At 40.2% G+C, this 26,194-nt stretch overlaps 1 protein-coding gene across 9 annotated transcripts in view; it reads right to left on the bottom strand.

The window, feature by feature from the left end:
- Positions 1-26,194, bottom strand: part of LOC105938970 (transcription factor 4) — a 302,561-nt gene that overhangs the window by 69,256 nt on the left and 207,111 nt on the right. Inside the window, exon 1 of one of the 9 annotated variants that reach the window (XM_036139979.1) lies at positions 23,808-24,239. The exons of 7 other annotated variants lie outside the window; for them this stretch is intronic. In XM_036139979.1, the coding sequence (XP_035995872.1) occupies positions 23,808-23,876 (69 nt within the window). In that variant the 5' untranslated portion in view covers positions 23,877-24,239. Of the gene's footprint in view, positions 1-23,807; positions 24,240-26,194 lie in introns of those variants that run through there. One more of the 9 variants, XM_036139980.1, reaches the window with a different exon arrangement.

Below are 26,194 nucleotides of genomic sequence, written 5' to 3' on the forward strand. Positions count from 1 at the left end.
GTCATATTTTTCAGAGATTAGCTGAAAACTTACTTAATTGGGGTATATTGCGATACATTTATATATATATATATATATATATATATATATATATATATATATATATATATATATATATATATATATATATATATATATATATATATATATATCATTATTGTGACACAAAATAGTCCATATCGTGATATAAGGCTGGACGATAATACAATAACAATATATCTCAATTGATAGACGTATATCGATGATAGAAAAAGGGCCAATAAAAAGTCCAATAGAATAACAGTTTTCCTTACCTATGCATTTTACCCACGTAGGTTAATATTACATCATTACATCCTCCCAACCAATCACAACGCAGATCCAGGAACTAAGCTCCACCCCCTTCAAACAGTTAAAAGAGCACGCATTCTTTTTTCTTTTTTAAAAACTTGGAGTTTTGCTAAAAAGTTGGTTGAATAAAGGGTTGAGTTTGATTTCAGTGTTTGTGTCTCTATCTAAAATAGGTTGCTAAGCAACAGCACAAAATGGCCAGGACTAAACTTAAAATATATGTTTTGAATTTGTCGATAATTATCGATATCGATCAATATGATTTCTATTTTAACGATATGCTTTTTCCATATCGTCCAGCACTGCTCCACCACTCTGTCAGTCCGCTCCGTAAAATCCCAATAAAATACATTTAAAACGTGTTTCTGTCACATAACAGAACGTGAAGGAGTTTCAAGGGTGTGAAAACTTTTTCAAACATTCTGTGAAAAACATCAATGAGTCCATTCTCTCGTCATCTAGCGGTTGAGTTTCTTATTTACGGGCTAAAGCGGCACATTGAGTTAGCACAACATGACAATCACTCATATCTCCATGAGGCCCAGAGAGGACGGTTTCACTGACGGGCAATATGGCCGCCATGACGTGGCTTTATGACACAGCGAACATGCAGAGGTCTGGGACGGATTGACTCATGAGCCAATTAAGTTTATCTGCAGGTAAAAACCTTAAATCTAGCCTCTGAAATAAAGCAGAAACCACATTAGTTGCTTTAAGATCAGAGTCACCTGTGAAAGGTGGGATTTCTGGGTAAAATCTGCTCGTTTTCATCCCTCAGGTGAAACCAGAGGGTTGCACCAGTCGTGCAACTTCTTCCCATTAAACTGAGAAAAGTCTTAAAGTGATTCATGGTCTCACCGCAGGAATCTGTACACTCCTCAGATCCACTCTTCTTCTTCTTTTCTGCTGTTTGTTCTCAAGCTAAAGTTTTGTTTGTGTTCTTTAAAAAGGAATCGCAGGATTTCTGAGGATTTACAGCACCTGTAATAACTTTCGGTGCGTGTTTCTGGAGCTGAAGAGACTCTCTGCGCTGGGAGAGCTCCTGAGAGCGCGCCGCTCTTCCAGGCCGGAGAATAAAAACATTTCTCCACAGGTGACGGATCTTTACGAGGCTCCACCACCTTCGCTTTTATTAGCCGCCCATTTCTCTTTCAACTGCCAAGATTTTTTTTTTTCCTGGCAAAGCCATCACACAAACGTTTCTTCTTCTTCTTCTTCTTCTCCCCCACCGTCTCTCTTTCAGCGGCTCCCTTTGATTTAATTACTGCCACATGCTGCCGACTGCCAGCGATCGTTAGCGAGAGGACGGCCTCGACCAACGCAGAGAGACCCGACAGTAAACACGCCGCAGAGGGCTTAGGGGGCGGAGCCTCACACTGGCCCCGGGTCAGCCAGGGGGGGGGGGGGGGGGGAGGAAGGAAGGAATGAATGCTGGAAGGAAGAAGGAAGGAAGGAAGGAAGGAAAGAAAAAAGAAATAAGGAAGGAATTAATGCTGGAAGGAAGGGAGGAAGGAATAATGGAAGTAAGTAAGGATGGAAGGAATGCTGGAAGGAAGGAAGGAATAATGGAAGGAAGAAAGGAATAATGGAAGGAAGTAAGGAAGGAAGGAATGAAGGAATAATGGAAGGAAGGAAGGAATGCAGGAAGGAAGGAATGCTGGAAGGAAGGAAGGAAGGAATGCTGGAAGGAAGGAAGGAAGGAAGGAAGGCTGGAAGGAAGGAATGCTGGAAGGAAGGAAGGAAATGAAGGAAGGAGGAGGAAGGAAGGAAGGAAGGACGGAATAGAAGGAAGGAAGGAAGGAAAGGAAGGAAGGAAGGAAGGAAGGAAGGAAGGAAGGCTGGAAGGAAGGAAGGAAGGAAAGAAAAAAGAAATAAGGAAGGAAGGAATTAATGCTGGAAGGAAGGGAGGAAGGAATGAATGAATAATGGAAGGAAGGAAGGAAGGAAGGAAGGAAGGAAGGAAGGAATAATGGAAGGAAGTAAGGAAGGAAGGAATGCTGGAAGGAAGGAATGCTGGAAGAAAGGAAGGAAGGAAGGAAAGAAAAAAGAAATAAGGAAGGAATTAATGCTGGAAGGAAGGAAGGAAGGAATAATGGAAGGAAGGAATAATGAAAGGAAGGAAGGAATGAATAATGGAAGGAAGGAATGCATAATGGAAGGAAGGAAGGAAGGAAGGAAGGAAGGAAGGAAGGAAGGAAGGAAGGAAGGAAGGAAGGAAGGCTGGAAGGAAGGAAGGCTGGAAGGATGGGAGGGGGGAAGGAATGCTGGAAGGAAGGAAGGAAGGAAGGGAGGGAGGAAGGAAGGAAGGAATGATAGCTGGAAGGAATGAAGGAAGGAAAGAAAAAAGAAAGAACATAGGAAGGAATGAAGGGAGTAAGAAAAGATTGCTGGAAGGAAGTTAGGATAGAATGAAAGAAAGAAGGAAGGAAGCAAAGAAGAAAGGAAGGACTGATGAAGGGAGGATTGATGGAAGGAAGTTAGGATGGAAGGAAAGAAAAAAGAAATGAATGAAGGAAGGAAGGAGGGATTGATGGAGGGAAAGAAGTTAGGAAGGAAGGGGAGGATGGAACAAAGGAAGATAGGTAGGTAGAAAGGGTAGGCAGGGAAAAAGGAAGCAAGGAGGAAGAGGAAGGAAAGAATGGAAGATAGATAAGAAGGAAAGGTGGAAGGAAGATAGGTAGGTAGGAAGGGGGAAGGAACAAAGGAAGGAAGGAAGGAAGGTTATAGGGACAGTAGGAAAGAAGGAAGGAAGCTACAAAGGAAGTGAGAATGGAAGGAGGAGGAAGGAAAGAAGTTAGGAAGGCAGGTGTTTAGGGCAAGGAGGAATGGAAGACAGGAAGGAAGGAAGGAGGAAGGGATGGATGATAAATAAGGAAGGAAGGAATGGAACATAGGAAGGAAGGATGCAGGGAAGGAATGGCAGACAGGTATGAAGGAAGGAAGCCTCCTCCTCTGCCTCCTTTGTAGCAGGAGACAGGAGATGACAGGAAGCTGTCATGGAGCCATTTGGCTGCCTGGCAGCTCATTAAGTTGTTTTATAAATAATCAATGACGGCGTAATTAACAACAGGCAGAACGTTTCACGCACACGCCGGCTGTTCCAGACCGGTTTAAACCGGTTCCCGGTCCGGTTCCTGTCAGGAGAAATGTGCCGGAGCTCAGGATGGAGGACGACCCGGAGGGAAAAGATCCAGAGATCCAGAAGATCCATAAGATCTGGAATCATTTACAAAGAACTAATACAAAGACCCATTCGTCTAATCGTCCATCAGTTCACTCATCCATCCATCCTGCTTATTTACAGCTAAAACAACATCAAGATGTTCATATTTCTTTAGATGAAATAAATAAATCAAGGATATTTAACCATTATTACAAGCTGGTATTAATACTAGAGACACAAAACTTCTTCTGTGATGACTAAGGTGTCATTTGTTTATTTTATCCTTTTTTTTCATCCTCTCCATGTGTTTTTATTTAGCACTTACCTGATTTGCATAAATATAAAGTGCATTACAAATACAAAGTATTATTATTATTATTATTATTATTATTATTATTATTATTATTATTATTAGTAGTAGTAGTAGTAGTAGTAGTAGTAGTAGTATATTATTATTATTATTAGCAGTAGTAACATTATTATATTATTATTATTAGTAGTAGTAGTATATTATTATTATTATTAGTAGTAGTAGTAGTAGTAGTAGTAGTAGTAGTAGTATATTATTATTATTATTATTATTATTACTAGTAGTAGTAGTAGTAGTAGTATATTATTATTATTATTAGCAGTAGTAACATTATTATATTATTATTAGTAGTAGTAGTAGTATATTATTATTATTATTATTATTATTATTATTAGTAGTAGTAGTAGTAGTAGTAGTATATTATTATTATTATTATTATTATTATTATTATTATTATTATTATTATTATTACTAGTAGTAGTAGTAGTAGTAGTAGTAGTATATTATAATTATTATTTTTTATTATTATTATTATTATTATTATTATTATTATTATTATTATTATTATTATTATTATTAGTAGTAGTAGTAGTAGTAGTAGTATATTATAATTATTATTAGTTATATAACATCTATTGCTGATAAAAGAAAAGAAAAAGCTTAAATGGGTATCTGGGCATTCCTGCACATCTAAAACTCACCAGGACGTCCCTGAATGTGTCTATTTTTCATGTTTTTAAATCCGATAATTTTCTCTCTCAGTTAATATTTTACAATTTCTAATAGGAGGTTTGTTATGCAACAACAACTAACCGCGCCTCCTGTATCTGGGCTTCAAACCTCGGTGAAGAAACAAAAAGGACAAACACGTCTCTCCACCTCCTTCTAAACCGTTTTAAAACCCCAAACAAATATCATCTGCTTCTAATTGTAACGTAAAAACCGACACAGGAAGACAGGAAGGTGAAGGCTGAGGAAGATGGAACAAAGCGATGGCTGACACCCAGCCTGACAGCCAATCAAAACAACCGTTACAGGGCGCTCAGCCAATCAGGCCTCTGCTCTCAACACGGGCCGAGCTGTCAGGGTGAGAACAGCGAGCCGACACGTTTATCTGCTCAGAGAAGAAGAAAGCCTCATAAATAAACGACCAGCGCGTAAATAAATGACACCATCAGTCCTGAGGACGCCATACGCCCGACACATGTGAGGCCATGCGGCGAGCCGCGCCGACTCGGCACAAACGTTCAGACCCGTCACATCTCCTCCTCCTCTAAGATGGCCGCCGCAGATCCGCGTCTACGGAAAGTTTGGGCGCGTCGCGGCGGTGTCAGCGGGCGGAGAGCTGCCGCGGGTCGAGGGGAGCACCAGCTGGCACCGGAACCGTGCCAAGAAAGGCTAAGATGGCCGCCGCCGCATGCTAATTACCGAGGCTCGCCGCAGACGGGCGGGAAGAGTCGGCAGCAGAAGGCGAGCGGCGCTCCAAAACGCCAAGATGGCCGACGGAGGAGCGACCTGTAACCTGCAGCTTCGGGTCAAAGGTCATCCCCAGTCTGAACACGGATAAAGACAGGAAGTCGTCCCAGGGAATCAGAGGAAAACGTTTTTTATCACATTAAGATAATCTCTCTTCATCTGATTTAAAGCTAAAGCGCCTCCATGGAGCCGTGTTAAAGTCTTCACGCCCCTCAAACATTAATTTTTCCACCTTTTGTCACATTAAAACAAACATCAGGGCGTTTTATTTGGATTTTAATGGGATAAAACCACAGGAAGTAGTTTTTTCCCCTCCCAAAGATCTGAAAAGTGCGGCGTGCCTTTGCATCCGGCCCGCCTGAGTCAGTCCACCGTTCTCTGCGTGCGTTCTGGGGTTTGTCTACACCAACTTTGACTTTTTTGTCCGTTCTGTTGTAAAACATCCAAGCAGCTTATCGTTTGTGGCTCAGGCCGCACAGCAGCAGAAAATACTGACGACATACGACCAAAGTTCAGTAGAATAACAGTTTTCCTTCCTTTTGCATTCTAGCCATGTAGGTTAATAATTACAGTCGTTACATCCTACCAACCAATCACAACGCAGGACCCAGGCACCTCCCCTTTTTGAAGTCAGAGAGCACTAGGGCTGAACAATTAATCACATTTTCAATATAATCGCGATTTAAAAAAACAATTTCCAAATCGCAGAGTCTGCAATTTTTGGCTATGTAACAATTAGGGAATTAGACACGTCCATTAGGTGTTGGTAAAATGTTTAAAGTGGGTTTGCCTCCACATGGAAGGGAAGACAGTTGCAGCAGTGAGATAATCTAATTTTATTACTTGTTTTAGAGTTTATATAATCATACATAGCATTAAGTACTGGTCAATCAGTTTAATACATAGACTTGCTTGTTGGTTGCACTTTATGTTCAACAAGGATTGATGTCCAAATAAACTAAAAGCTGTTCTCTTGAATATTATTCTGATTAATAGAAACATTAAAAGTTCATATTTAAAATAGTCCTTGTTTACAAACATCTTTATTTAGAGGGCATTTTTGTTGCTTGTGGTTAATGCAGAGAAAAGTCAAAATTGCAATTTTGGTTGAAATATATTGTAGGCAGAACGCAATAATTTCTGCTCTGAGTTTAGATGCTGTGGGTCTTTTAGCAACTAATTTGCACAGCGAGGAAACAAAATGATTTGTTGTTTGTATATGTTTAAAAAGACATGATAAATTAAACTGGAAAAAAATAAAAAATCCCATTAAATCGCAATATTAAGAAAAGAAAAAAAATCACAATTAAATTATTTTCCAAAATCGTTCAGCCCTAGAGAGCACACATTCTTTTTTTCTGTTTTAAAAACTTGTAGTTTTTGTAAAAATTTAGTTGAATAAAGGGTTGAGTTTGAATTCAGTGTTTGTGTCTTTATCTAAAAATAGGGATAAAATGTCCAGAGCTGCACTAAAAATACATGTTTAGAATTTGTTGATAATTACTGATATCGATCAATATTTCTATTTTATTGATATGCTTTTTATTCTATATCGTCCAGCCCCGCTTTGTAATATAAATGTTTCACACGCTGCTGATTATAATAATAATGTCATACATTGATTCTTATCTGTGAACGTTAATTTCCAGATTCTCAGTTGGACCTAAATCAGCTGGAAAAACTGCAGAAAAACTGCTTTAATGCGTCCTCTTGGTCACTCTGTGTTTGTGACGATCTTGACCTTTGACCCTGTCCCTGCCGCTACAGCATCCCGTCGCAGAGTTACGTCACCGGATGTTTTCTAACAGCAGAAACAGCCTTTCTGCTGGACTTTATGGGGTCAGAGCCCCTGAAACGGCTGGAAACCTGGAAGTTTGCTTCTGTTTAAAGAACTGAAGCTTTAAACACGTTTAGGGGGGAAATAACTGAGAACATTATAGACCCGGGGTTATTTATCTCACGACAGGAGACCAGGTGTCCTTTCATCGTCCAGTCTGAACCTGAACTGCGGCGTTTTTAACCCAGACTCAACAAGCGGGACGTTTAAGTACGTGAAGTGAAGGAGCAGGCGGTAAATCAGCAGCTGGAGGCCCGGGATGTTCTCTGTAAAGACACGATGACTCCTTAAAGGACCTTAAACGGTTCCTCTGAACATCTGATTCTGATCCAGGAGTCACAGCCCTGAGGTTCTGGTTCTGCCGGGTCTCTAACCGGCCCGTCTGCACCGACTCTCAGCATTAGACGTGTTTGTTGGTGCAGACGCGGGATGGCGTTTTAAATCTAGAGGATTTTGGCTCCAGCCATTCCCAGCCGTCTGGTCTACCACCATAATGCACATCTTTATGTTTCAGGATTTACTAATAAGAAATTAGGGAGATAATAAGATCATTTGAAAGGAAGGAAAGAGTTTTGATTGTTCACGAATCGATGGATGTTACTCTCTCGTCTCCTTTAGTGTTTTCCTGTTTTTCCGTCTGAATCTCTGAACTTTTTTCTCCCCCCCCCCGGGGATCTGTTCCTGTTGTTCTGTTTGTGCCGTTCAATTATTAAAAGAAAACAGCAGCGGCACCAAACTACGGCTTAAGAGGAGATGTTATTTGCACAAATCTCCAGCGACACCGAGAGAAAGATCCCAGTAATTTAGGCTTTCGTGAAAATGCAATATTGAATGTTAGAAAAAACTGTGACTTTAAAGGCTTTCAGGTACTTTACTTCCATTTCCCCACCGAGGGACAATAAGCTGCACGTTCCTCACCATCAGACATCCTGCTGCTACTAACACTGTTCATACTGTCTGACAGAACCTTTCTCTACATATAAAATGTCTTTTTTTGTCACAATATTGTTATTCCTTTTCTGTTTTTACTCTTTTTATTTTGCACATATCCTGCTTTTTTCTTTTGTCTTCTGTTATTTGGAGCCTTGCAACAAGATTTCACTTAAATGTTGCGATTGTGCAACTGAATGACAAAGTCTGTCTCAGTCTTAAGTCTCTGAAGGATAGTTTTCAGAAAAAAATAAATAAAAACCGTTCAATTGAAACAAAAATGGTCAATTATTTTTGGCCTAAAGGTAAAACTGTAATCAGTGCTTCTCTGGAGCCAACAGTAGATCATGGTCCTACGACTAAAAAAGGGAAATTTAGTTAATTTGAACTGAAATTACAAAGTTGCTGCCCAGAAATCCAGGTTTGGTTTGGCTAGTTCTGTCAGGAACATAAAACTTCATAAAATTATTAACATTTGGCAATCCGAGCTGCCAGGGCATAGCTTTAGTTGACAGGTATGAAGAATTAATCTGACTGGACAAAGAATGACACTAAATGTGCTGATTGGCCACCACCTCCGAGGAGAATCTTTAGGTAACCAATCAGAGACGAGCATGAAGTCACATGGTAGCCAGACACATTAACGTGTCCGGCGCCCCTCGGTGCTCAGGGTTTACTCGGATTGCTCGATGTTTGGCAGCGACGGAAACCGTTCAGTAAAGCTCCCGTCAGGGAGAAAACCTGCAGAAGCTAACGCTAGCTGTTACTAAACGTGCTAGCTGTTATTAAACGCGCTAGCTGTGATTAAGAGCACTAGCTGTGATTAAACGCGCTAGCTGTGATTAGCTTCACGAACACAACTCAATTTTCTGGGGGAAACCCAAAATAACTCCAAATAAACCAAAAAAAGGTTAATTGAGTCAAACACATTTTAGAAGCGAGTAGATGTAATAAATTTTTTTCTTCTTCATATTTTATGTTTTAAACTTAAACTTTTTTCATGCAATGTTGATGGGGGTGGACCCCTAGCGCCCCCTGCTGACAAGCCTCCACCGCATCACGCTCTGAGCTCAACAGGTTTTGGGAAAATCTAAACGAAAACCTAAAACTTAAACTGCAGTAAAAGCCACAAACAGCATGAAAACACGGTTTGATTCACTAGAACTCCATTTTCATGTGACGAGTTTGAACTTTGAACGATTTTTCTACTGTACTGAACTAATTATCCACAAACGAGCCAAACTTTTACCAATATCTGAGGACATTCTATAAGAAACTTCCAATTTTTTTTTGCTTTCTTTAAGACCTGATGATGTAACGTTACCAAAAGTCACAACACACTATTGCCAGGCGAGCCGTTTTAATGTAAAAAAAAAAATACAGAATATCAAAACTGAAGCTGAATAAATAGGGATTGGTACCAGTAGCTACATTAATGAGACGTAGTTTCTAGTCAAACGGAGGTTCTGGAGGAAAGATCCCCGACCGTACAGCCGAGTCCGGATCGGATCCCAACTATCGGACCGAGTTTCTGATCCTGAACTGCATTTCTATCAATCAGGACCTTCAACTAAAGCTTTTACTGGAGCACAGCAATAGTTAAGCTGTAAATGAGGGAGGAATAAAATCAAATCTTTAAATTTTTGTCCTGCTGATTGTAAAGTGTGTTGTGAATTGGCGCTTTATAAATAAAGTTGAATTCAATCGGGTCGACAGAGGGGAAACATTCTGATTTCTGGTCAGTAGCATCTCTAGTCCATCTCAGTAATATCATTCTGTTTATTGGTGACACAAATGTTTTTTTTGTTTTTAAATTAAGCTAAAAGTCACATTTATTAATAATGAGAGAAAAATGCTTTGGGAAACAAATTATTTAGTTTTATAGTGCAGAAAAGAGCATAAATTGCAGCTTTTTGGGGGGGTTTCTGTTGCAATGTTGTATCATAAACACGACCAAAACAGACGTATTAATATCATGTTTTTGAATATAATTTTCTCTGAAAGAATTCAAAAGCATAATTGTCCCTTTTTTATTCAGATCGTTCAGGTAAAAGAGAAAAAAAACAAAGTATGTAAATGTACAAAAGACACAACAAGCTACCAGAAACCATCACAAACATGTTTCCCCCACAGCATCACTGTCAATACCACAAACTGTAATTAAAAAAACTGAATTAAGTTACTTATACGGCGCTTTATCTCCCAGCCTGGGCTCAGCACCGTGTTCTGACTCGGTACCAATCATTTATTTTGACCTAAATTAATCCGTATCAAGAGCAAATAATCCCAATATGCCTCCCCTTAAAGGAGACATCACCTGGAAATCTGACTTTTTCTTGTGTGTTGTCCTCAGTTAAAACCTTCTAGAATAAAAAGAAGCTTTTTTTTTTGGTTGGCGCTCTTTGTATAAACTAGAAAAACCCACAAGAGCGTGTTCTCCTAGATTTACGTCACTCGTGGAAGGACTCTAACGTAAGCCGCGCCATCAATCGCGTGAAAGATAAGGGTCAGAATGAGCTCTATTTAAAATAGTCTTCTCCTAAAAATGACTAAACATGAATTTAAAGACATCTTCAGAAGGATTTTATATGTAAAACACCAGTTTATGACTCGTTTAAGGTTCCCTGAAAAGGACTGAGCTATGAGTTTAAACCCGAAGCAGAACCCGGTGAAGCCGTAGCTGCTCCTCTCTGATGAGAACAGAAACGCTTCCCTTCAACGCACCAACCAAAAACACTCAACATTTCCCATCTGAACATAGAGAATAAACTTGGTAACAACATAATTAACCCGTTTTATTTGGAAACTGAGGTCAATTTCTCAAACCACACCCAGCCCAGACTTGTAGAATCGAGGAATCACTTCATCAGAACCCAACAGACAGCACGAAGTAGGCTGAAAGATCTCAAAACGCAACACATCATGTCAGTCTCTGACATCCATCGGTGTGGAAAGGGTTCCAGATCCATTTCCACGGCTTTGGGGCTCCAGAGAACCACAATGGAGACAATTTTCCACACATGGACAACATGGAACAGTGGAGAACCTTCCCAGGAGAGACCGACCCACCAGAACTACCCTGAGAGCTCATCAACAACTCATCCAGGAGGTCCCAGAAGATCCCAGAACATTGGTTAAGAGGTTTAGGATTCAACAATAAGATATGGAGACTGGGCAGAAATGTCCTCCATGGGAGAAACCTAAAGCCAGAACCACTGCCGACCCAAAAGAACAGAAACTCAAGTCTCACATTTACCAAAAAGACGCATAAACCCGGCATAAAACTAACAGCCTAGTCAAAGCCCGGACCGTAAATCCAATGAAGTTGCGGCGGCCCGACCTTTAACACGCCGGCCCTGCTGGAGATCCTGATTTAAATCAATTCTGCAAAGCAGAGCGGGTCCAAACTAGGGCTGAACAATTTTGGAAAATAATCTAATTGCGATTTTTTTTCTTAATATTGCGATTTAATGCAATTTTTTTCCCCCAGTTTAATTTATCATGTCTTTTTAAACATATACAAACAACAAATCAATTTGTTTCCTCGCTGTGCAGATTAGTTGCTAAAAGACCCGCAGCATCTAAACTCAGAGCAGAAATGATTGCGTTCTGCCTACAATATATTTCAACCAAAATTGCAATTTTGACTTTTCTCTGCATTAAACACAAGCAACAAAAATGACCTCTAAATAAAGATGTTTGTAAACAAGGACTATTTAAAACAAGAACTTTTAATGTTTCTATTGATCAGAATAATATTCAAGAGAACAGCTTTTAGTTGATTTGGACATCAATCCTTGTTGAACATAAAGTGCAACCAACAAACAAGTCTATGTATTAAACTGATTGACCTGTACTTAATGCCATGTATGATTATATAAACTCTAAAACAAGTAATAAAGTTAGATTATCTCACTGCTGCAACTGTCTTCCCTTCCATGTGGAGGCAAACCCACTTTAAACATTTTACCAACACCTAATGGACGCGTCTAATTCCCTAATTGTTACATAGCCAAAAATTGCTGACTCTGCGATTTGGAAATTGCGTTTTTCTAAATCGCGATTATATTGAAAATGCGATTAATTGTTCAGCCCTAGTCCAAACTCCCGTCTCCAGTCATCAGAGACACTCAAACAACCAGGTGTTGGCTTCAGGTGATTACTTTTTCAACCAGGGTCAAGACTCAGAACATTTTTCTTTAATTAATAAAAACCCTGACACAAAAACTGCTTTTTCTTCTCACTCAGGTTGTATCCGTCTGATAACAACATCTTTTAGGACGATCTGAAATGTTTCGGGGGGTAAATACTTTTCCACAGCTCTGTACATTTAAACGCCGTCCTTGTTGATGTAAACTGAATCCAAACACCGATTTAAAGCAGACGACCGTAGGAAAGAAAAATAAAAAAATCAAGCAGAAGGGTTTGTGAGCCTTAACGAAGCACCATAGAAGAAGAGGTTTCTGCAGCAGCAGCAGCAGCGTGGAGACAGTGAGAGCCTCTAATAGCCAACATATGGAAGCTCGCTGGTTGCCAGCAATACAATCAGGACTGCATTATTTGGCCCACACTGGAATAATAAAGGAGTCAGATCAAAGAGCTGATTACTTCAGCACTGCAGGACCCTTTTCTGTTTGTTCTTTCTTTATGTCGCCCTTTATTTCGCTTTGTTGTCTTTGATTCCTTTCTTTCCTTCTCTCTAAGATCAGGTACTGCCTCTAACGCCGACCATATGGAGGCATCTATCAGCAGAACGTCAGCGCAGCGCTGGAGGACAGGGCGCCATTTTGTTCTACCGCTTCTTCTGCTTTTCTTAGATAGGAAGATTAGGCCAGAGGAGCAGGAAGGAGAACCTTCTCTTAAAAAGTAGTGCTAACTTTTTACTGAATCCCAACAACAACATCGTTTTAAAAATCATATGAATGTATTGGCTGTGCAAATTAACTACATGTAGGCATAACTCCGACCACTAGATGGCGACGAAGGGCTTCCATCTTGGTATGTGTGGAATTTGCACCAACCAGCCTTGGTGGAATACAAACAGCAATCAGCTGCATTGAGACCCAATGAGGTTTGAGGTGAATTCACAGTAATGGTCTAGAAAGGCTTTGGTTCAAATCATGTAATGCTGTTTGAATTTAACTTATTTCTACGGTGAACCATAAGGGTCGTTATAAATCAGGGGTCAGCAAAAAAATGTTTAGAGCCACAAAAGCTACACATCTCTTTGAAACAAGCTTGTTTTTATAGTATACTATAGGAAATTTGTTTACATTTGTTTAATTAAAGATTAACCGTTTTTATTATTTAACCAACAGTATTTTTATGTTTAGGTTTAATGCATTTTCCTCAATTGGACATTTGATTTTTATAGCAAATGGCATCAAAATGATGAAAAAGTAAGTCGTTTGCAACCTATTGACAAAAAGATACTTAATTTATCTATAGTAAAATATTCTATACACCATTAGTTTCTTTCTTTCTGGAAATGTTATGCATATGTTGCAGAACTAAATGCATCCTAAAGCTAGCAATTTTAAATTACCTTTACATTTAGAAACATTGACCAATTTTTACCCCCCTGCATTTTTGATCTAAGTTTTTAAGAGCCAAAATTGAAGGTATAAAGAGCCACAGGTTGCAGACCCCTGTTATAGATCAAAAGGGAAATAAATAATTCCCCCCTGAAAAAGTCAGAAATTTCTAAAACAATTTCAAATGTTTACAAGATATTTTGATATGGTCATAAATTTCCACAGTAGAATTATAATTTTTTCATGATTAAAAAGACACATTTAAGATATTCTCTGACGTGATAAAGTCAGAAAACTAAAAGTCAAACAATGGTGACTAAAACACCAAAAGTCCTCTAAGCTTTAGGCGATAAAAATTTATCAGGATATTTCCCAGAGCTTAAAGCGGCGGGTCAGGACTGTCTTCAAGTTACGTCACGTTTTTTACGTAAGTTACGCACACGGCATTCAGTGAGCAAGTACGGCGTGACCAGGCGAAAAACCAAACAAAAAAAATGCCGCCCCATCGGGGGGAAGCGGTCGAAGGTTTGGTTTCATTTTAAGGAAGAGAAAGATGGCAACGAGGCGCTTTGCAATCATTGCAAAATGGCATATACATCCGCAAGAGAAAATAGATCCAACAGTCAGAAACACCTGCGCACACAATATGGCATACCATTTAATGAATGCCGTGTTTTTGATTCTTACCGGACAGAAGCTAAAGTTACGACCAGCATGGAAGGCAGCTCTGGTGGTAAGTAGCTAGTTTCACTGCAAAAACAGAACTAAAAATAAGTCAGATTTTCTTGAACTTAGTGTATTTGTCCTTGATTTGAGCAGGTAAATAAGATGATCTGTATTTTGACCCCTAAAATAAGATAATTAGATATATTGCACTTGAAGTAAGATGATGGAGACGAGTTGTTCCTATTTTAAGTGCAAAAATCTCATTCCATTGGCAAATCATCTTATTTGCATGCTCAAATCAAGGACAAATACACTCATTTTAAGAAAATGTAACTTATTTTTAGTTTCATTTTTGCAGTGTTTACATCAGTGGCTGTGCTTAATGTGGTTCCTAGTAAATCATATGCCATTTCTGGAAATAAACCAATTTCCTACCTCTCTTTGGGGTTATTAAGGGAGTGTGCGTTTCTCGTTAATCCAGCCCTTTATTGGTAGCATGTTTAATTAGAACTACTGGTAGCTGGAATTATTACAGGATTCTAGCTATTGCAATGGATATAACGAAATATGCTACGAAGTTGCTCCACAGTTCAGGGAGCGAGAGAAAGGTGACGCTCGTTTATTTAAATCAGGGGGAGATGAGTTTATTTCCTAAAATTGTACAGTAATGCTTTTTCATTAAACGGATGCCTTCTCTGTTAGATTTAGATGACTGAGGTTATCTAAAGGGAGATTAATAAGCAACTGTCACAACAAACTTACATTTTCATGTATTCTAAAACAACTCATCTACTGAATTTAAGTTTGTTCTTATATTCCTTTTTTTATTTAAACAAATATAAATGTTACTCCATGGACATCTTGACCTTGTTAGTTTGTAAGGTCGTGTGATAGTTAAGTAAACAAAGTTGATGCTCATCATCAAACTGCTTGTTTTTGACTTAGACTTTCTTTATTGTCATTTTGTATACACAGAGTGAATACAGAACGAAATTTCGTTTTCACACAGCTCAGAAATATTGCAGTAAATCTACAGGATACCTGACAGTGAATTACAGTACAGGATAAAAAGTGCAGTGATAAATCGCAGTCACTTACAGGATAAGTTTCAATTGACTTCCGGATAAAGTGCAGCAGTGAACAGTAGGCAGTTGAAATGTAAACAAATATGCAGCAAGGTGCAGCAGTGATTTAAAAGTAGACAGTTGCATTGTAAACAGTTTTGCAGTACGTTTCCGGGTAAGGTGCAGCAGCAATTTTGCAGGATACGATGGGAAACTGCTCCTTTTTTCCCCAAATTGGAATCGAAAAGAGAATCGAAAAGGAATCGAATCGTTTCACAGAATCGAAAAGGGAATCGGAATCGTGAAAATCTTTTCAGTTCCCAACCCTAGTTGTGTCGTCCAATCAGGAGTTCAGCCTGACTGAGATGCAGATGTACCTACTTTGGTTTGTGGCGCGGTGTTGGAGTTGGTTCTGCTGTCGTTTGAAGTGTGACAGCTGTCTGGTGTTTATCAGCGGGTCCAGGCCGCCTCGCTAGCAGCATGACTGACCCACTAAAACACACACACGCCTAACAAAACGACAACAGCCCCCGTTTTCCACTTTGATAATGCAGACTGGGAGGGAAAGCTGGAGCATTGTGGACCGGAGCGGCGGCGCTGCTTTAAAATGGTGTCTTATACACACACACAGAAAAAAAAAAAAAAAAAAACACACACACAGGCAGCTTTGCTTTAATCTCCGGCCAGAAACGTTAACTTAAGCTTGTGTTTCTGCTGTGAAGCCGGAGCTCAGAGGATGCGACGGCGGGCTTTTGGCCCCCGAAAACACACGCTTAGACGCGGGGAGGACAAAGCCGCCGTGTCCAGCTAACGGTGAAGCGGCGGCGGCAGATCGGCGAGGAAAAGGAGTCGTGGAGCGGCGCGGGGACAGTTTCACACCAGCTGGGAGGATTTTTTTTCTTCTGTTTTTAATGAAACTGAAGCAGTAAAAATGATCCAAGACAGCCGAGATAAACCGCAATCCTCAAACCTTTTCATTGTTAGAGAATTACAAACTAATGTTGGCGCATTAGCTTTATTATTATCAGAATAATGACCAAAAAATGCTGCTATAAAAACGGTAAAACCCAGTTTAGCACGTGAAGATTACTTTAGATAGAGATGCACCGATCGGCTTTTTCTGGGCCGATACCGATTTCTGGTTTCCGATTTCTGCAGATTCTAATTTGTGAACAACTCTGTAATAAATAAAAAGATAAAAAAAATCAGAACAGCTAAGTCCACAATTATTCATACCCCCCGGTAGGTTCAGATAGGTTCAGATTTTCGGTGTTTTCTTTCAACCAAGCGGTTCGTTGGAGCGTGGAAATTAGACAAGGAGGTCCAAACGCTTATAAAACAGGATAAGTTCTTATAAAAAGGTGTTTTTATTTGTATTTTATTAAAAAATGTCCAGTCAGAAATCATTCATGTCCGTCTTCACTGCAAAAACGGATCTAAAAATAAGTAAAATGTTCTTAAAATGAGTGTATTTGTCCTTGATTTGAGCAGGTAAATAAGATTATCTGCCAATGGAATGAGTATTTTGACCCCTAAAATAAGATAATTAGACATCCTGCACTTGAAATAAGATGATGGAGATGAATTGTTCCTATTTTAAGTGCAGAAATCTTATTCCATTGGCAAATCATCTTATTTACCTGCTCAAATCAAGGACAAATACACTAATTTTAAGAACATTTTACTTATTTTAAGTTCCGTTTTTGCAGTGTTCACTTAAGAGCTGCAACGATTCTGGATACCAGGAACCCATTCGGCCCTCCAGAACCTCGGTTCCTGTAGTTATTGTGATGAAAATCTAAAGATTAATTGTGCTTTATATCGTCCTTTCAGTATTCAGGTATTCAACGATTGTTTCATGATTCATTTTTCCCCCACTATCAGAGAACAATCAAGCCCTCTTCCTCTAATTTGTATGATGTGAGTTTTTTAAGGATTTATCTCTGGTGACGAGCCTCTTCACCATCACCCTAATCATCGGCTGCCTCCACAGAACCGGACAGATTCAGGTCCAGACTCCAGCTGGGCCGCTCCAGAACCTTCATATCACCTCCAGTCAATTAAACGAGGACTTTAAAACCTAAAACTGAGCATTTATCGTATGTTTACATGGATTTAAGAACAGAAGAGCAGCGATTATTCCCACTGGTGTTCATCTAAATAATATTTATCGTCTGCACACTGCAAAAATTGACCTAAAAATAAGTAAAATGTTCTTAAAATTAGTGTTTTTGTCCATGATTTGAGCAGGTAGATAAGATCATTTGCCAATGGAATGATTATTTTGACCCTTAAAATGAGATAATTAGACATCCTGCACTTGAAATAAGATGATGGAGATAGATTGTTCCTATTTTAAGTGCAAAAATCTTATCCCATTGGCAGATAATCTTATTTACCCACTCAAATCAAGGACAGATGCACTCATTTTAAGAAAATTTTACTTATTTTTAGTTCCGTTTTTGCAGTGCATTTTGATTCTGATTCACAAACTTTAGCAAAAACTATTGTTTTAAAGCAGATTTTTTTGCTTCCAGCACAGAAAAACACACCAAGAATCAAACATGGCGCGGTGAGCGTCGTTTTCTCCTCTGCCCGTCGCCCTCAGAGACGATCAGAGGCGCCGACTTCCAACATGGCCGCCCGGGAGGCGTGAGACAGCGTCTCACGCCTCCCGGTCCCGTCTGTCTGCACACCTGGACGTTTGACGGGAATCAAACCTGCGCCTCAGAGCTGCTCTTCCCACGGACGGGTCAGGATGGAAACTCCCAGCTATCCCAGGAATGCAGATGGGTTCTGCTCGGCTGCGGCGCGCCTTCCCATGCGGGACGCGCCGCCTCAGCGTGTTGGCAGCTGCGACCTTGCAGGCTGAAGTCAGGGGCTTAAAAAGCAGCGTAAAGCTGACCGCAGCCTCCGTTAAAGCCAACCGAAGAGCCACAATCAGCGCCTCAGTCGCTCTGAAGCAACAAATATGAATGAAATCCGTGTTTAGGCTGCAGATTGGAGCAAATCTGTTGCATCCATTACGGATAGACGGCAAAGAAAACACCTGTTTGGTCGTTTTCTTGCAACAATCCAACACATTTTAATATTTCTATGCGTGTGTAGCAGTCTTAGAGGCTAACTCACCTCTATTTCCCTCCTCCTGCAGCATCTGGGTGACGAGATTCTGATCTGCAGGTTGATCCCACGGCTAAAATATGCCTAGGGCTGAACGATTTTGGAAAATAATCAAAAAAAAATTCTTAATATTGCGATTTAATGCGATTATTTTTTTTTTAGTTTAATTTATCATGTCTTTTTCAACATATACAAACAACAAATCATTCTGTTTCCTCGCTGTGCAGATTAGTTGCTAAAAGACCCGCAGCATCTAAACTCAGAGCAGAAATTATTGAGTTCTGCCTACAATATATTTCAACCAAAATTGCAATTTTGACTTTTCTCTGCATTAACCACAAGCAACAAAAATAGCCTCTAAATAAAGATGTTTGTAAACAAGGACTATTTAAAACAAGAACTTTTAATGTTTCTATTAATCAGAATATTATTCAAGAGAACAGCTTTTAGTTGATTTGGACATCAATCCTTGTTGAACATAAAGTGCAACCAACAAGCAAGTCTATGTATTAAACTGATTGACCTGTACTTAATGCTATGTATGATTATACAAACTCTAATACACGTAATAAAATTAGATTATCTCACTGCTGCAACTGTCTTCCCTTCCATGTGGAGGCAAACCCACTTTAAACATTTTACCAACACCTAAAGGACGTGTCTAATTCAATAATTGTTACATAGGCAAAAATTGCAGACTACGATTTAGAAATTGCGTTTTTTTAAATTGCGATTATATTGAAAATGCGATTAATTGTTCAGCCCTAGTGCAGCGTCTGAAGGCACGATGCTTAGAAACATTATATAAAACCCAAATCTTTCAACGGGCAGAAATCTGGATCATTTTTTGGCCCTTTATTTATAAAAATGCATTTTTCTTCCTGTCAACCTTTGCATCCAACACCTTCTGACGAACAAAGAATCAATCCTGTGGTCATAAAAACACAAACGCGTCTCGTTTAAAGTCTGTTTGGCCAACATCAGACTCCCAGAGTCGGGGAAACACGGGACGTTTAATCCGCACCGTTCCCCCCGACCATCGCGGCACGTTTTCACACGCCGACCCGACGATTTACAGCCGCTCGGCTCCTGGCAGGTGCCGCTTTTGGACCTCGGCCACGACTCGCTCTCTGATTCTGACTGATGGAATAAAACGGGAAGCCAGGAACGTGACGCACCTGTAGAGAGGCGCCGAGAACACGCCGAGGTTTCCGCCTCTAAGCCGGTGGAGATGTTTAAAATGCCTTTAAAATGAGCTTTTATAACAGAAACCTGCATTAAAATAAATAAAAAACTAAAACATCTAGACGAAATCTAACCATAAAAACAAGACTTTTGGCTCTGAAGTGAATTAGTGCTAAATTTAAACACGGCATGGAGGACGATTAATTCTCCTTCTGCTCATTTTGGGCAGAATAAAAATCCTGAACAACAGAGACATTAATATCTGCCTCTAAAATGTCTGAATATAAAAAAAAAAACAAGAAGAAATCTCAGACGGTTGTTCAGACATCAGGGAATCTGTGAAGCTCTTAGAAATAAATTAAACTATTTAAACATTTTACTGCCTGCAAAAAAAAAAAAAAAGAGAGACGGAGATGAAAAACACAAATATAATCCTGACTTTATTTTTCTGGCTAAATAACCAGAATTAGTCATTTTAACGGCATGTCTAAAAGTATTTGCACCCCTCTCAACATGCAGCAGAAAAACTTTCCTGCCCATCCAAGCTAAGATCTGTGCAGCGTGGAGGATGAGCTCCAGGCTGGAGGCCACCTGTGCCATAACCCTAATCTTCAGCTCCCTCCATCGGTTCTGAATCAGGGCGACCGGACCGGACCGGACCAAAACACGGCGGGTAAATCAGAGGTCTGCTTTAGATCTGAATCTGCCAGGGGTTTGAATAGTTTAGGGCTGAACTGAAGGAGTTTAAAAGTTGGGATTAATTCCTGATTCATGACCGGAAACCATGACGACCAAAGGCCCGAAGTTTTCTGCTTAATAAACGTAGAAATATTTCTAAAACATGCGCGTCTCCATCGTTTCTGAGCCTCGTCTCGCTGTTTGGCGTATCGGTGTTCAGCGGCGGCATCAGTGTCAGATAATCTGATGCAGAGGGATTAAGTTTAAGCCTGAATGATAAGAAGAGGCTCGAACTGGACCAGATGGACGGCACACACACACACACGCACACACACACACACACACACACACACACACACACACACACACACACACACACACACACGGAAAAAGCTTGGCCGACCCGGACCGTCACAGACTGCAGGCAGACTCCAGGGTTCGGACACAATCCTTCAAAATAAAAGCACGAGGAGCGGTGAACTAGAACGGCGCCGTTCATCCAAAGCTGAGGCGGATGTTTTCAGCACAACTCTATAATAATAATAATAATAAAAATATGAAAAATGTAAAGAAGCAAAAATGTGGAAATTAGAGATAAAATTTACAGAAACTCTGATAAAAAAACAAAACAAATCTGAGGATAAAATCTGTTTTTTGGGTTATTATGGCAGAGAGACTCTGGGAGATGGACACACACACACACATACACACACACACACACACACACACACACACACACACTGCGTCTATTTATAAAGTTTTAATTGCGTAACACGCGGCGCTCTAATTCCAGCCTACTGAGCTCACAGGATGTCCGCCACGCCGGCCTCGGTCGGCCGCCGAGTCCTCGCCGCCGGCCGCCATCTTTCCCCCACATGGCCGTAAAAAAATAAAAACAAAACAACCACATAAATAAATTTTTTTTTTGTATAAAATAAAACATTATTTCCCGATTTATCTTCCTATAAAGCGTAGTCTGCTTTAGCTATTTGACAAAAGAAAACCACCTAAAATGTATTTTTATCTCATTTATAGTTTTATCAGCAGCATTTAGGTTTAGGTGAAGTTATCTGATCTTTAAATATCCGCCTTGACGCAGGAAAATTAAACAAATATTGCATTTTACATTGTTTTAAGAATTAGAAATCTAATTAAAACAAACGTCGTTAAGAAAGAGGTTATAATCTAATTATTAATGCAGGGGAAAGTTTTATTTTTTAATTTTAAATATTAAATTACAGCCGGTGCGTCAGAGCGAGGGGGGGGGGGGGGGGGGTTTGGGGGTAAATAAGTTGCAGGCTGAGGCTGGACTGCAGGATTTTGGCACGCCGCTGCAGGATTCTCCTAATTAAAACTTGCTGAATATTCAAACGGCGCGTTAGCATCACAATAGCCGGCCGGCCGAGCCGCCTCTAAATGAGGCCTTTTGTTTTTAGCCCAGCTTTCTGCTGCCTCATTAAGCCGCGGGAGCTTAAGTCAGCGAGCCGACAGCCGCCGCGCCGAGCTCAGGCCTCGGCCCGCGGCTTCCTCCTCCTTCTCCTCCTCCTCCTCTTCCTCGCCTCCTCTCTCCCGGCTCAGCCGCGACGCCTCGCTCGCCGCAGACACAGCCGACCCTCTTCTTCTTCTTCTTCTTCTTCCTCTGAGCCCCAGTCCTGCTCCTCGCTCCACTTGTCCTGCAGGCCAGCCTCAACCTGTTTCCACAGAAAAACTGGCCCTAAAAAAACTAAAACAAAATAACTAAAAGCATCGAAACAGCCTCTTTTTTTTTTTTGTTTTTTGTGTTTTGTCCCCCTGCCAGCAGACAGCGGGCACAAACCGGCAGGAGGAGGAAGGAGGGGGGTGAAAACTGAAAGCAGCTTGGCACCGGATCAAGACCGTCGGCACAATGTGGCATCCAGCCGCCAAACAAAGCGCCGGTGCCACGCCGGGGCCCCGCTGGGGCCACAGCCCCGGTTAGGAAACACAAAGACGGGACGGGGAAAAAGAGACGAACCGATTGGTCGGGAGTCCAGACCGAGCTGGACCGTCCTGCAAGGAGGAGGGATGCCGCTTTACAGCCGCCTGACCAGAAATACACCTTTTTAAACACAATAATAATGATGCATAAATCAGATTTTGATTAAAAAATGAACAGAAAATCTGCTGAAGCTAAAATTAAACCATAAGGAACCGAAAACTAAAATATTTCATTGCTGCTTTTACCAAAAAAAAAAAAAATAAATTTAATTTCTAGGACAATTTCTAAATTAATTTTTTTATTTTATTTAACATTTACTCTTATTTGTCCCCCTCTTCCCCCCTTTTTTTTAATGTTTTCACGCCCCTGAAGTGGAGTCGGCAGACACTTCGCTGACAGGTGGATCTGCAGGAAATCCCGCGTGCACCTGTGACCTGAAGGCGTCGTTTCCTTTTTTTCTTTTACGTGGAGAGAAAAACCTGTTAAATTCAGCCGTGTGTCCCTTATGGTGCCCCCCCGCCCAGATCTCTGGGAATGACTCCCCCCTGTTGGGGGAAGGGGGGGGGGGGGGGGTCTTACAGGTGTGGGTCACAGGGAGGCAGACAGGTTCATGGGAGGTCAGACGGCACATCGTACCTGCAGGAGGATCGTCTCTGATGGTGAGCATTTTTCTGCAGAGCGAGGGGCTGGTGAAAATATCTCACTTTACAGAAATTGCATTAAATTTAAAAGCAAAATTAAACTTTTTTTTTTTTTTTCCCTAAAATATTGCGTTTAAATTAATGCCAAACATTCAGTGAGGTAATATGAGGAGCAACAGATTTTATTCTGGTATTAAATCCTGTGGATATAATTAATCTGGATTTGATTTGGGCCTATTTAGACACCGTGAATGCATTCTTTCAAAACACACACACACACACACTTAAAAAAATAATAATTATAATAAATATATAAATACAAATAAACTGTATGAAATGCTGCTCTTCTCGTCTGATCCATGAGCTTTAATTTAATAACATTCTTAATTTGCTCTTAAGTTTATTTCTATATTTTTCTTAAATCAAAAGCCACACTAAATGCCGTTGTGCCTTGTCTAATGACAATAAAGATAATTATTCGCTCATAATTTAACAGAACAAGACAGAAGTTTGGTTGAGAGTTAAATCCTCTCGTTTTTGTTGCGTTTACGTCCATAAAAAAAAAAACTGGAGAAAAAAAAGAAGAAAGATGAGTCACGGATTAAAGGGAAAATGGAGGCGCTGGAGTAAAATAATTATAATTTTACTGTAAATAAATTGTAAAACAGTAAAAAAATATATATTTTAGAGACCGTTTTAGTGGTTTTACAGCAGCTTTTAGTAATTATCAGGTGTTTTTTTTTTTTAGACTTCCAGAGCTCAGGGAGCACTCCTCACCTTCACACCTCCTCTATCTCTCCCTCTCTTTTCCTCCTCCCTCCTTCTCTCCATCCCTCCCTCCCTCCCCTCCGTCATGCAACCCTTTCGGGACGGGGAAACCAGGCAGGACGAACCGGCAGGAGGAAGCGTTCCTTACCGCTTTGCCGTTGTAGTAGTACATGAGGGAGCTGCCCGTCATCCCCGGGATGGTGTAGGCACAGTACATGGCTCCGGTCCTCGGCAGACGGGCGGCGAGGCAATATTTTTTTTTATTATTTTTAATTAATATTAATAATAATATTATTATCTCTCCCGGTCCGCTTGGTTTCGGGTCTCCGCAGCCGTGTCTCGTCCGCCCTCCCCGGACTCGGCTCGTCCGCTGCCAACCCTCGTCGCTCCTCGCTTCTTCTTCTTCTTCTTCGTGGCTTTTTGTGGAACTTTTCGGGCGGTTTGTTGTGGTCTCTCTCTCTCTCTCTTCTCAGTCTCGCGCCGCTCCGCTCGCGTGCTCCTGCCTGCGCGCGGTCAATTCCTTCAGTTGCATTTTTCCCATATGGCCGCGCCGAGGCACGCGGAATATGCAAAGTAGGTGGAGGGAGGAGGAGAGGAGAGAGAGAGAGAGAGAGGAGAGAGGGAGGATGAAGCGGCCCCTCCTCCTCTTCCTCCTCCTCCTCCTCCTCCTCCTCTGCCGCACGTGGAAAAAAAAAAAAAAAAAAAAAAAGTCCGCGCACGCTCAGACGCTCGCGGACACTCTTTTTAAGTTTCCACATTAAATCTGGAAGCCATGTTTCCTTCATCATCTGAGCCTCGCGCGGAGCTGCAGTTTGCCGCGTGCCTTTGAAGCGCGCGCTCACTTTTTCCCGCTGCGCCGATCACAGGGGCGGAGTTAGTGTGACCGGGGTCCAGGGCAGGAGACTAGCGTGGGGCACCCGCTACTTCTCTTCTCTGTCAGGACTTTTAGTTATTTATTTACCTTGAACTGAATTAGTCACTTTATTTTACAGCCTTCTTCAATTCAATTAAATTTTATTTATATAGTGCCAATTCATTAAAACATGTAATCTCAATGCACTTTCCAAAGTCAAATTTAATCATATTATACAGATTGGTAAATAAAAAAACTATCTAAGGAAAATTTCCTATCTTCATCCACTATTATTATCTGAGGTAGCGTTTTTGGCCAGGAGAAAAATATGTTTAATTGACATTTATACAGAATAGGGAGGACACTGTAGGCGTCCATTATGAACCTCCATATTTGTAGGTTTTTTTCTTCTATTTTTGTATTCTATTTTTTTTCTTCTACTTACCTTCTTCCTATGATTACTGATTCTGAGCCGACGTGACATGTGAATTTCTCCAATGTGAGATCAATAAAGCCTATCTTAACAATTATTACTGCCACTGGCGAATTACAATGCTGAGTTTTACTTGCAACTTATTTGCCACTAATGTATGTAGATAAAGCATGTAAAAAAATTATATATATATATATATATATATATATATATAAATAGCTTGCCGCTGTCTGTTCTCTGTATGTTATGCTGTTGCCCAATATCCCAATAGAGTACATCTTATCTTTAATAAATCGTCATTTTCAAGAGAGACCTGTCTGTGTTACATATTTTTTGTTCTAAATATTATTCCACCTGTTTTGTGTTAATATTTATGGCCGCCAATGAGTTTGGAAAGTATTAGAAATTTAATTTATATATCATTCTGGATGTTTGTACAGTTAAGCCCCAAATTATTCACGCCCATGCCAGATATAGGTTCACAGTAATCTTTTAATTTGAGCAACATGTTTCTTCTGACGCAAAGTGATATTTATGTTTCTAAGAATCTGTCGAGGGAGGTAAAGATTAGGGTGATGGACAGGCGGCCCTCCAACCTCAAAGCCCTGTAGCTCATCTCCAATTACAAGAAGACTTTAATAGCCGGAACGCTGATAAAGATTTTTCCATTATTATAATATTTAAATTAGTTTTTTTTCAACACTGATTTTTAAGTGTTTGATTATTTGATAGATGCCTGTGTCATTTGGTTTAATCAAAATAATTTATGTATAAGGGTAAACGAGAGAAACAGACATATATCTATCCACCTCATTCTTATTACTCATGACTTATGACTGTGGAATTATGACGTTTAGAGTTTAAATGTGATATAAGCTTAAAGACTGGGGAGACTACGCCTTTTCAGTGGTCCTTTTCCTTTGGACCTTCATGCCATTTTTGTGCTGTCTATGTCATTAATTTTGTACCTTTTCAAAAGAGAATTGAAGACATGGTTGTTCAGAACGGCTTTTAATGTTCATTGGCTTATTCAGTTTTAACTGAACTATGTTGTTTTCTGTGATCTTTTTTAATGTTTAATTGTCATACGCTTTGGTCAGATTTGGATGTTTTAAAGTACTTTAAAAAATTAATAAATGAAATTAAATGCACCCAAAGCTGGACCTTCATCTTTCAAGGACTTGGACGGTGTTTCTCAAGCCTTTTGTGTTTCTCCCCCAAATGGAACGTTTAAAATCCTCAAAAGAAC

The sequence above is a fragment of the Fundulus heteroclitus genome, chromosome 8, assembly GCF_011125445.2.
Source record: "Fundulus heteroclitus isolate FHET01 chromosome 8, MU-UCD_Fhet_4.1, whole genome shotgun sequence".
Taxonomy (NCBI): Eukaryota; Metazoa; Chordata; class Actinopteri; order Cyprinodontiformes; family Fundulidae; genus Fundulus; species Fundulus heteroclitus.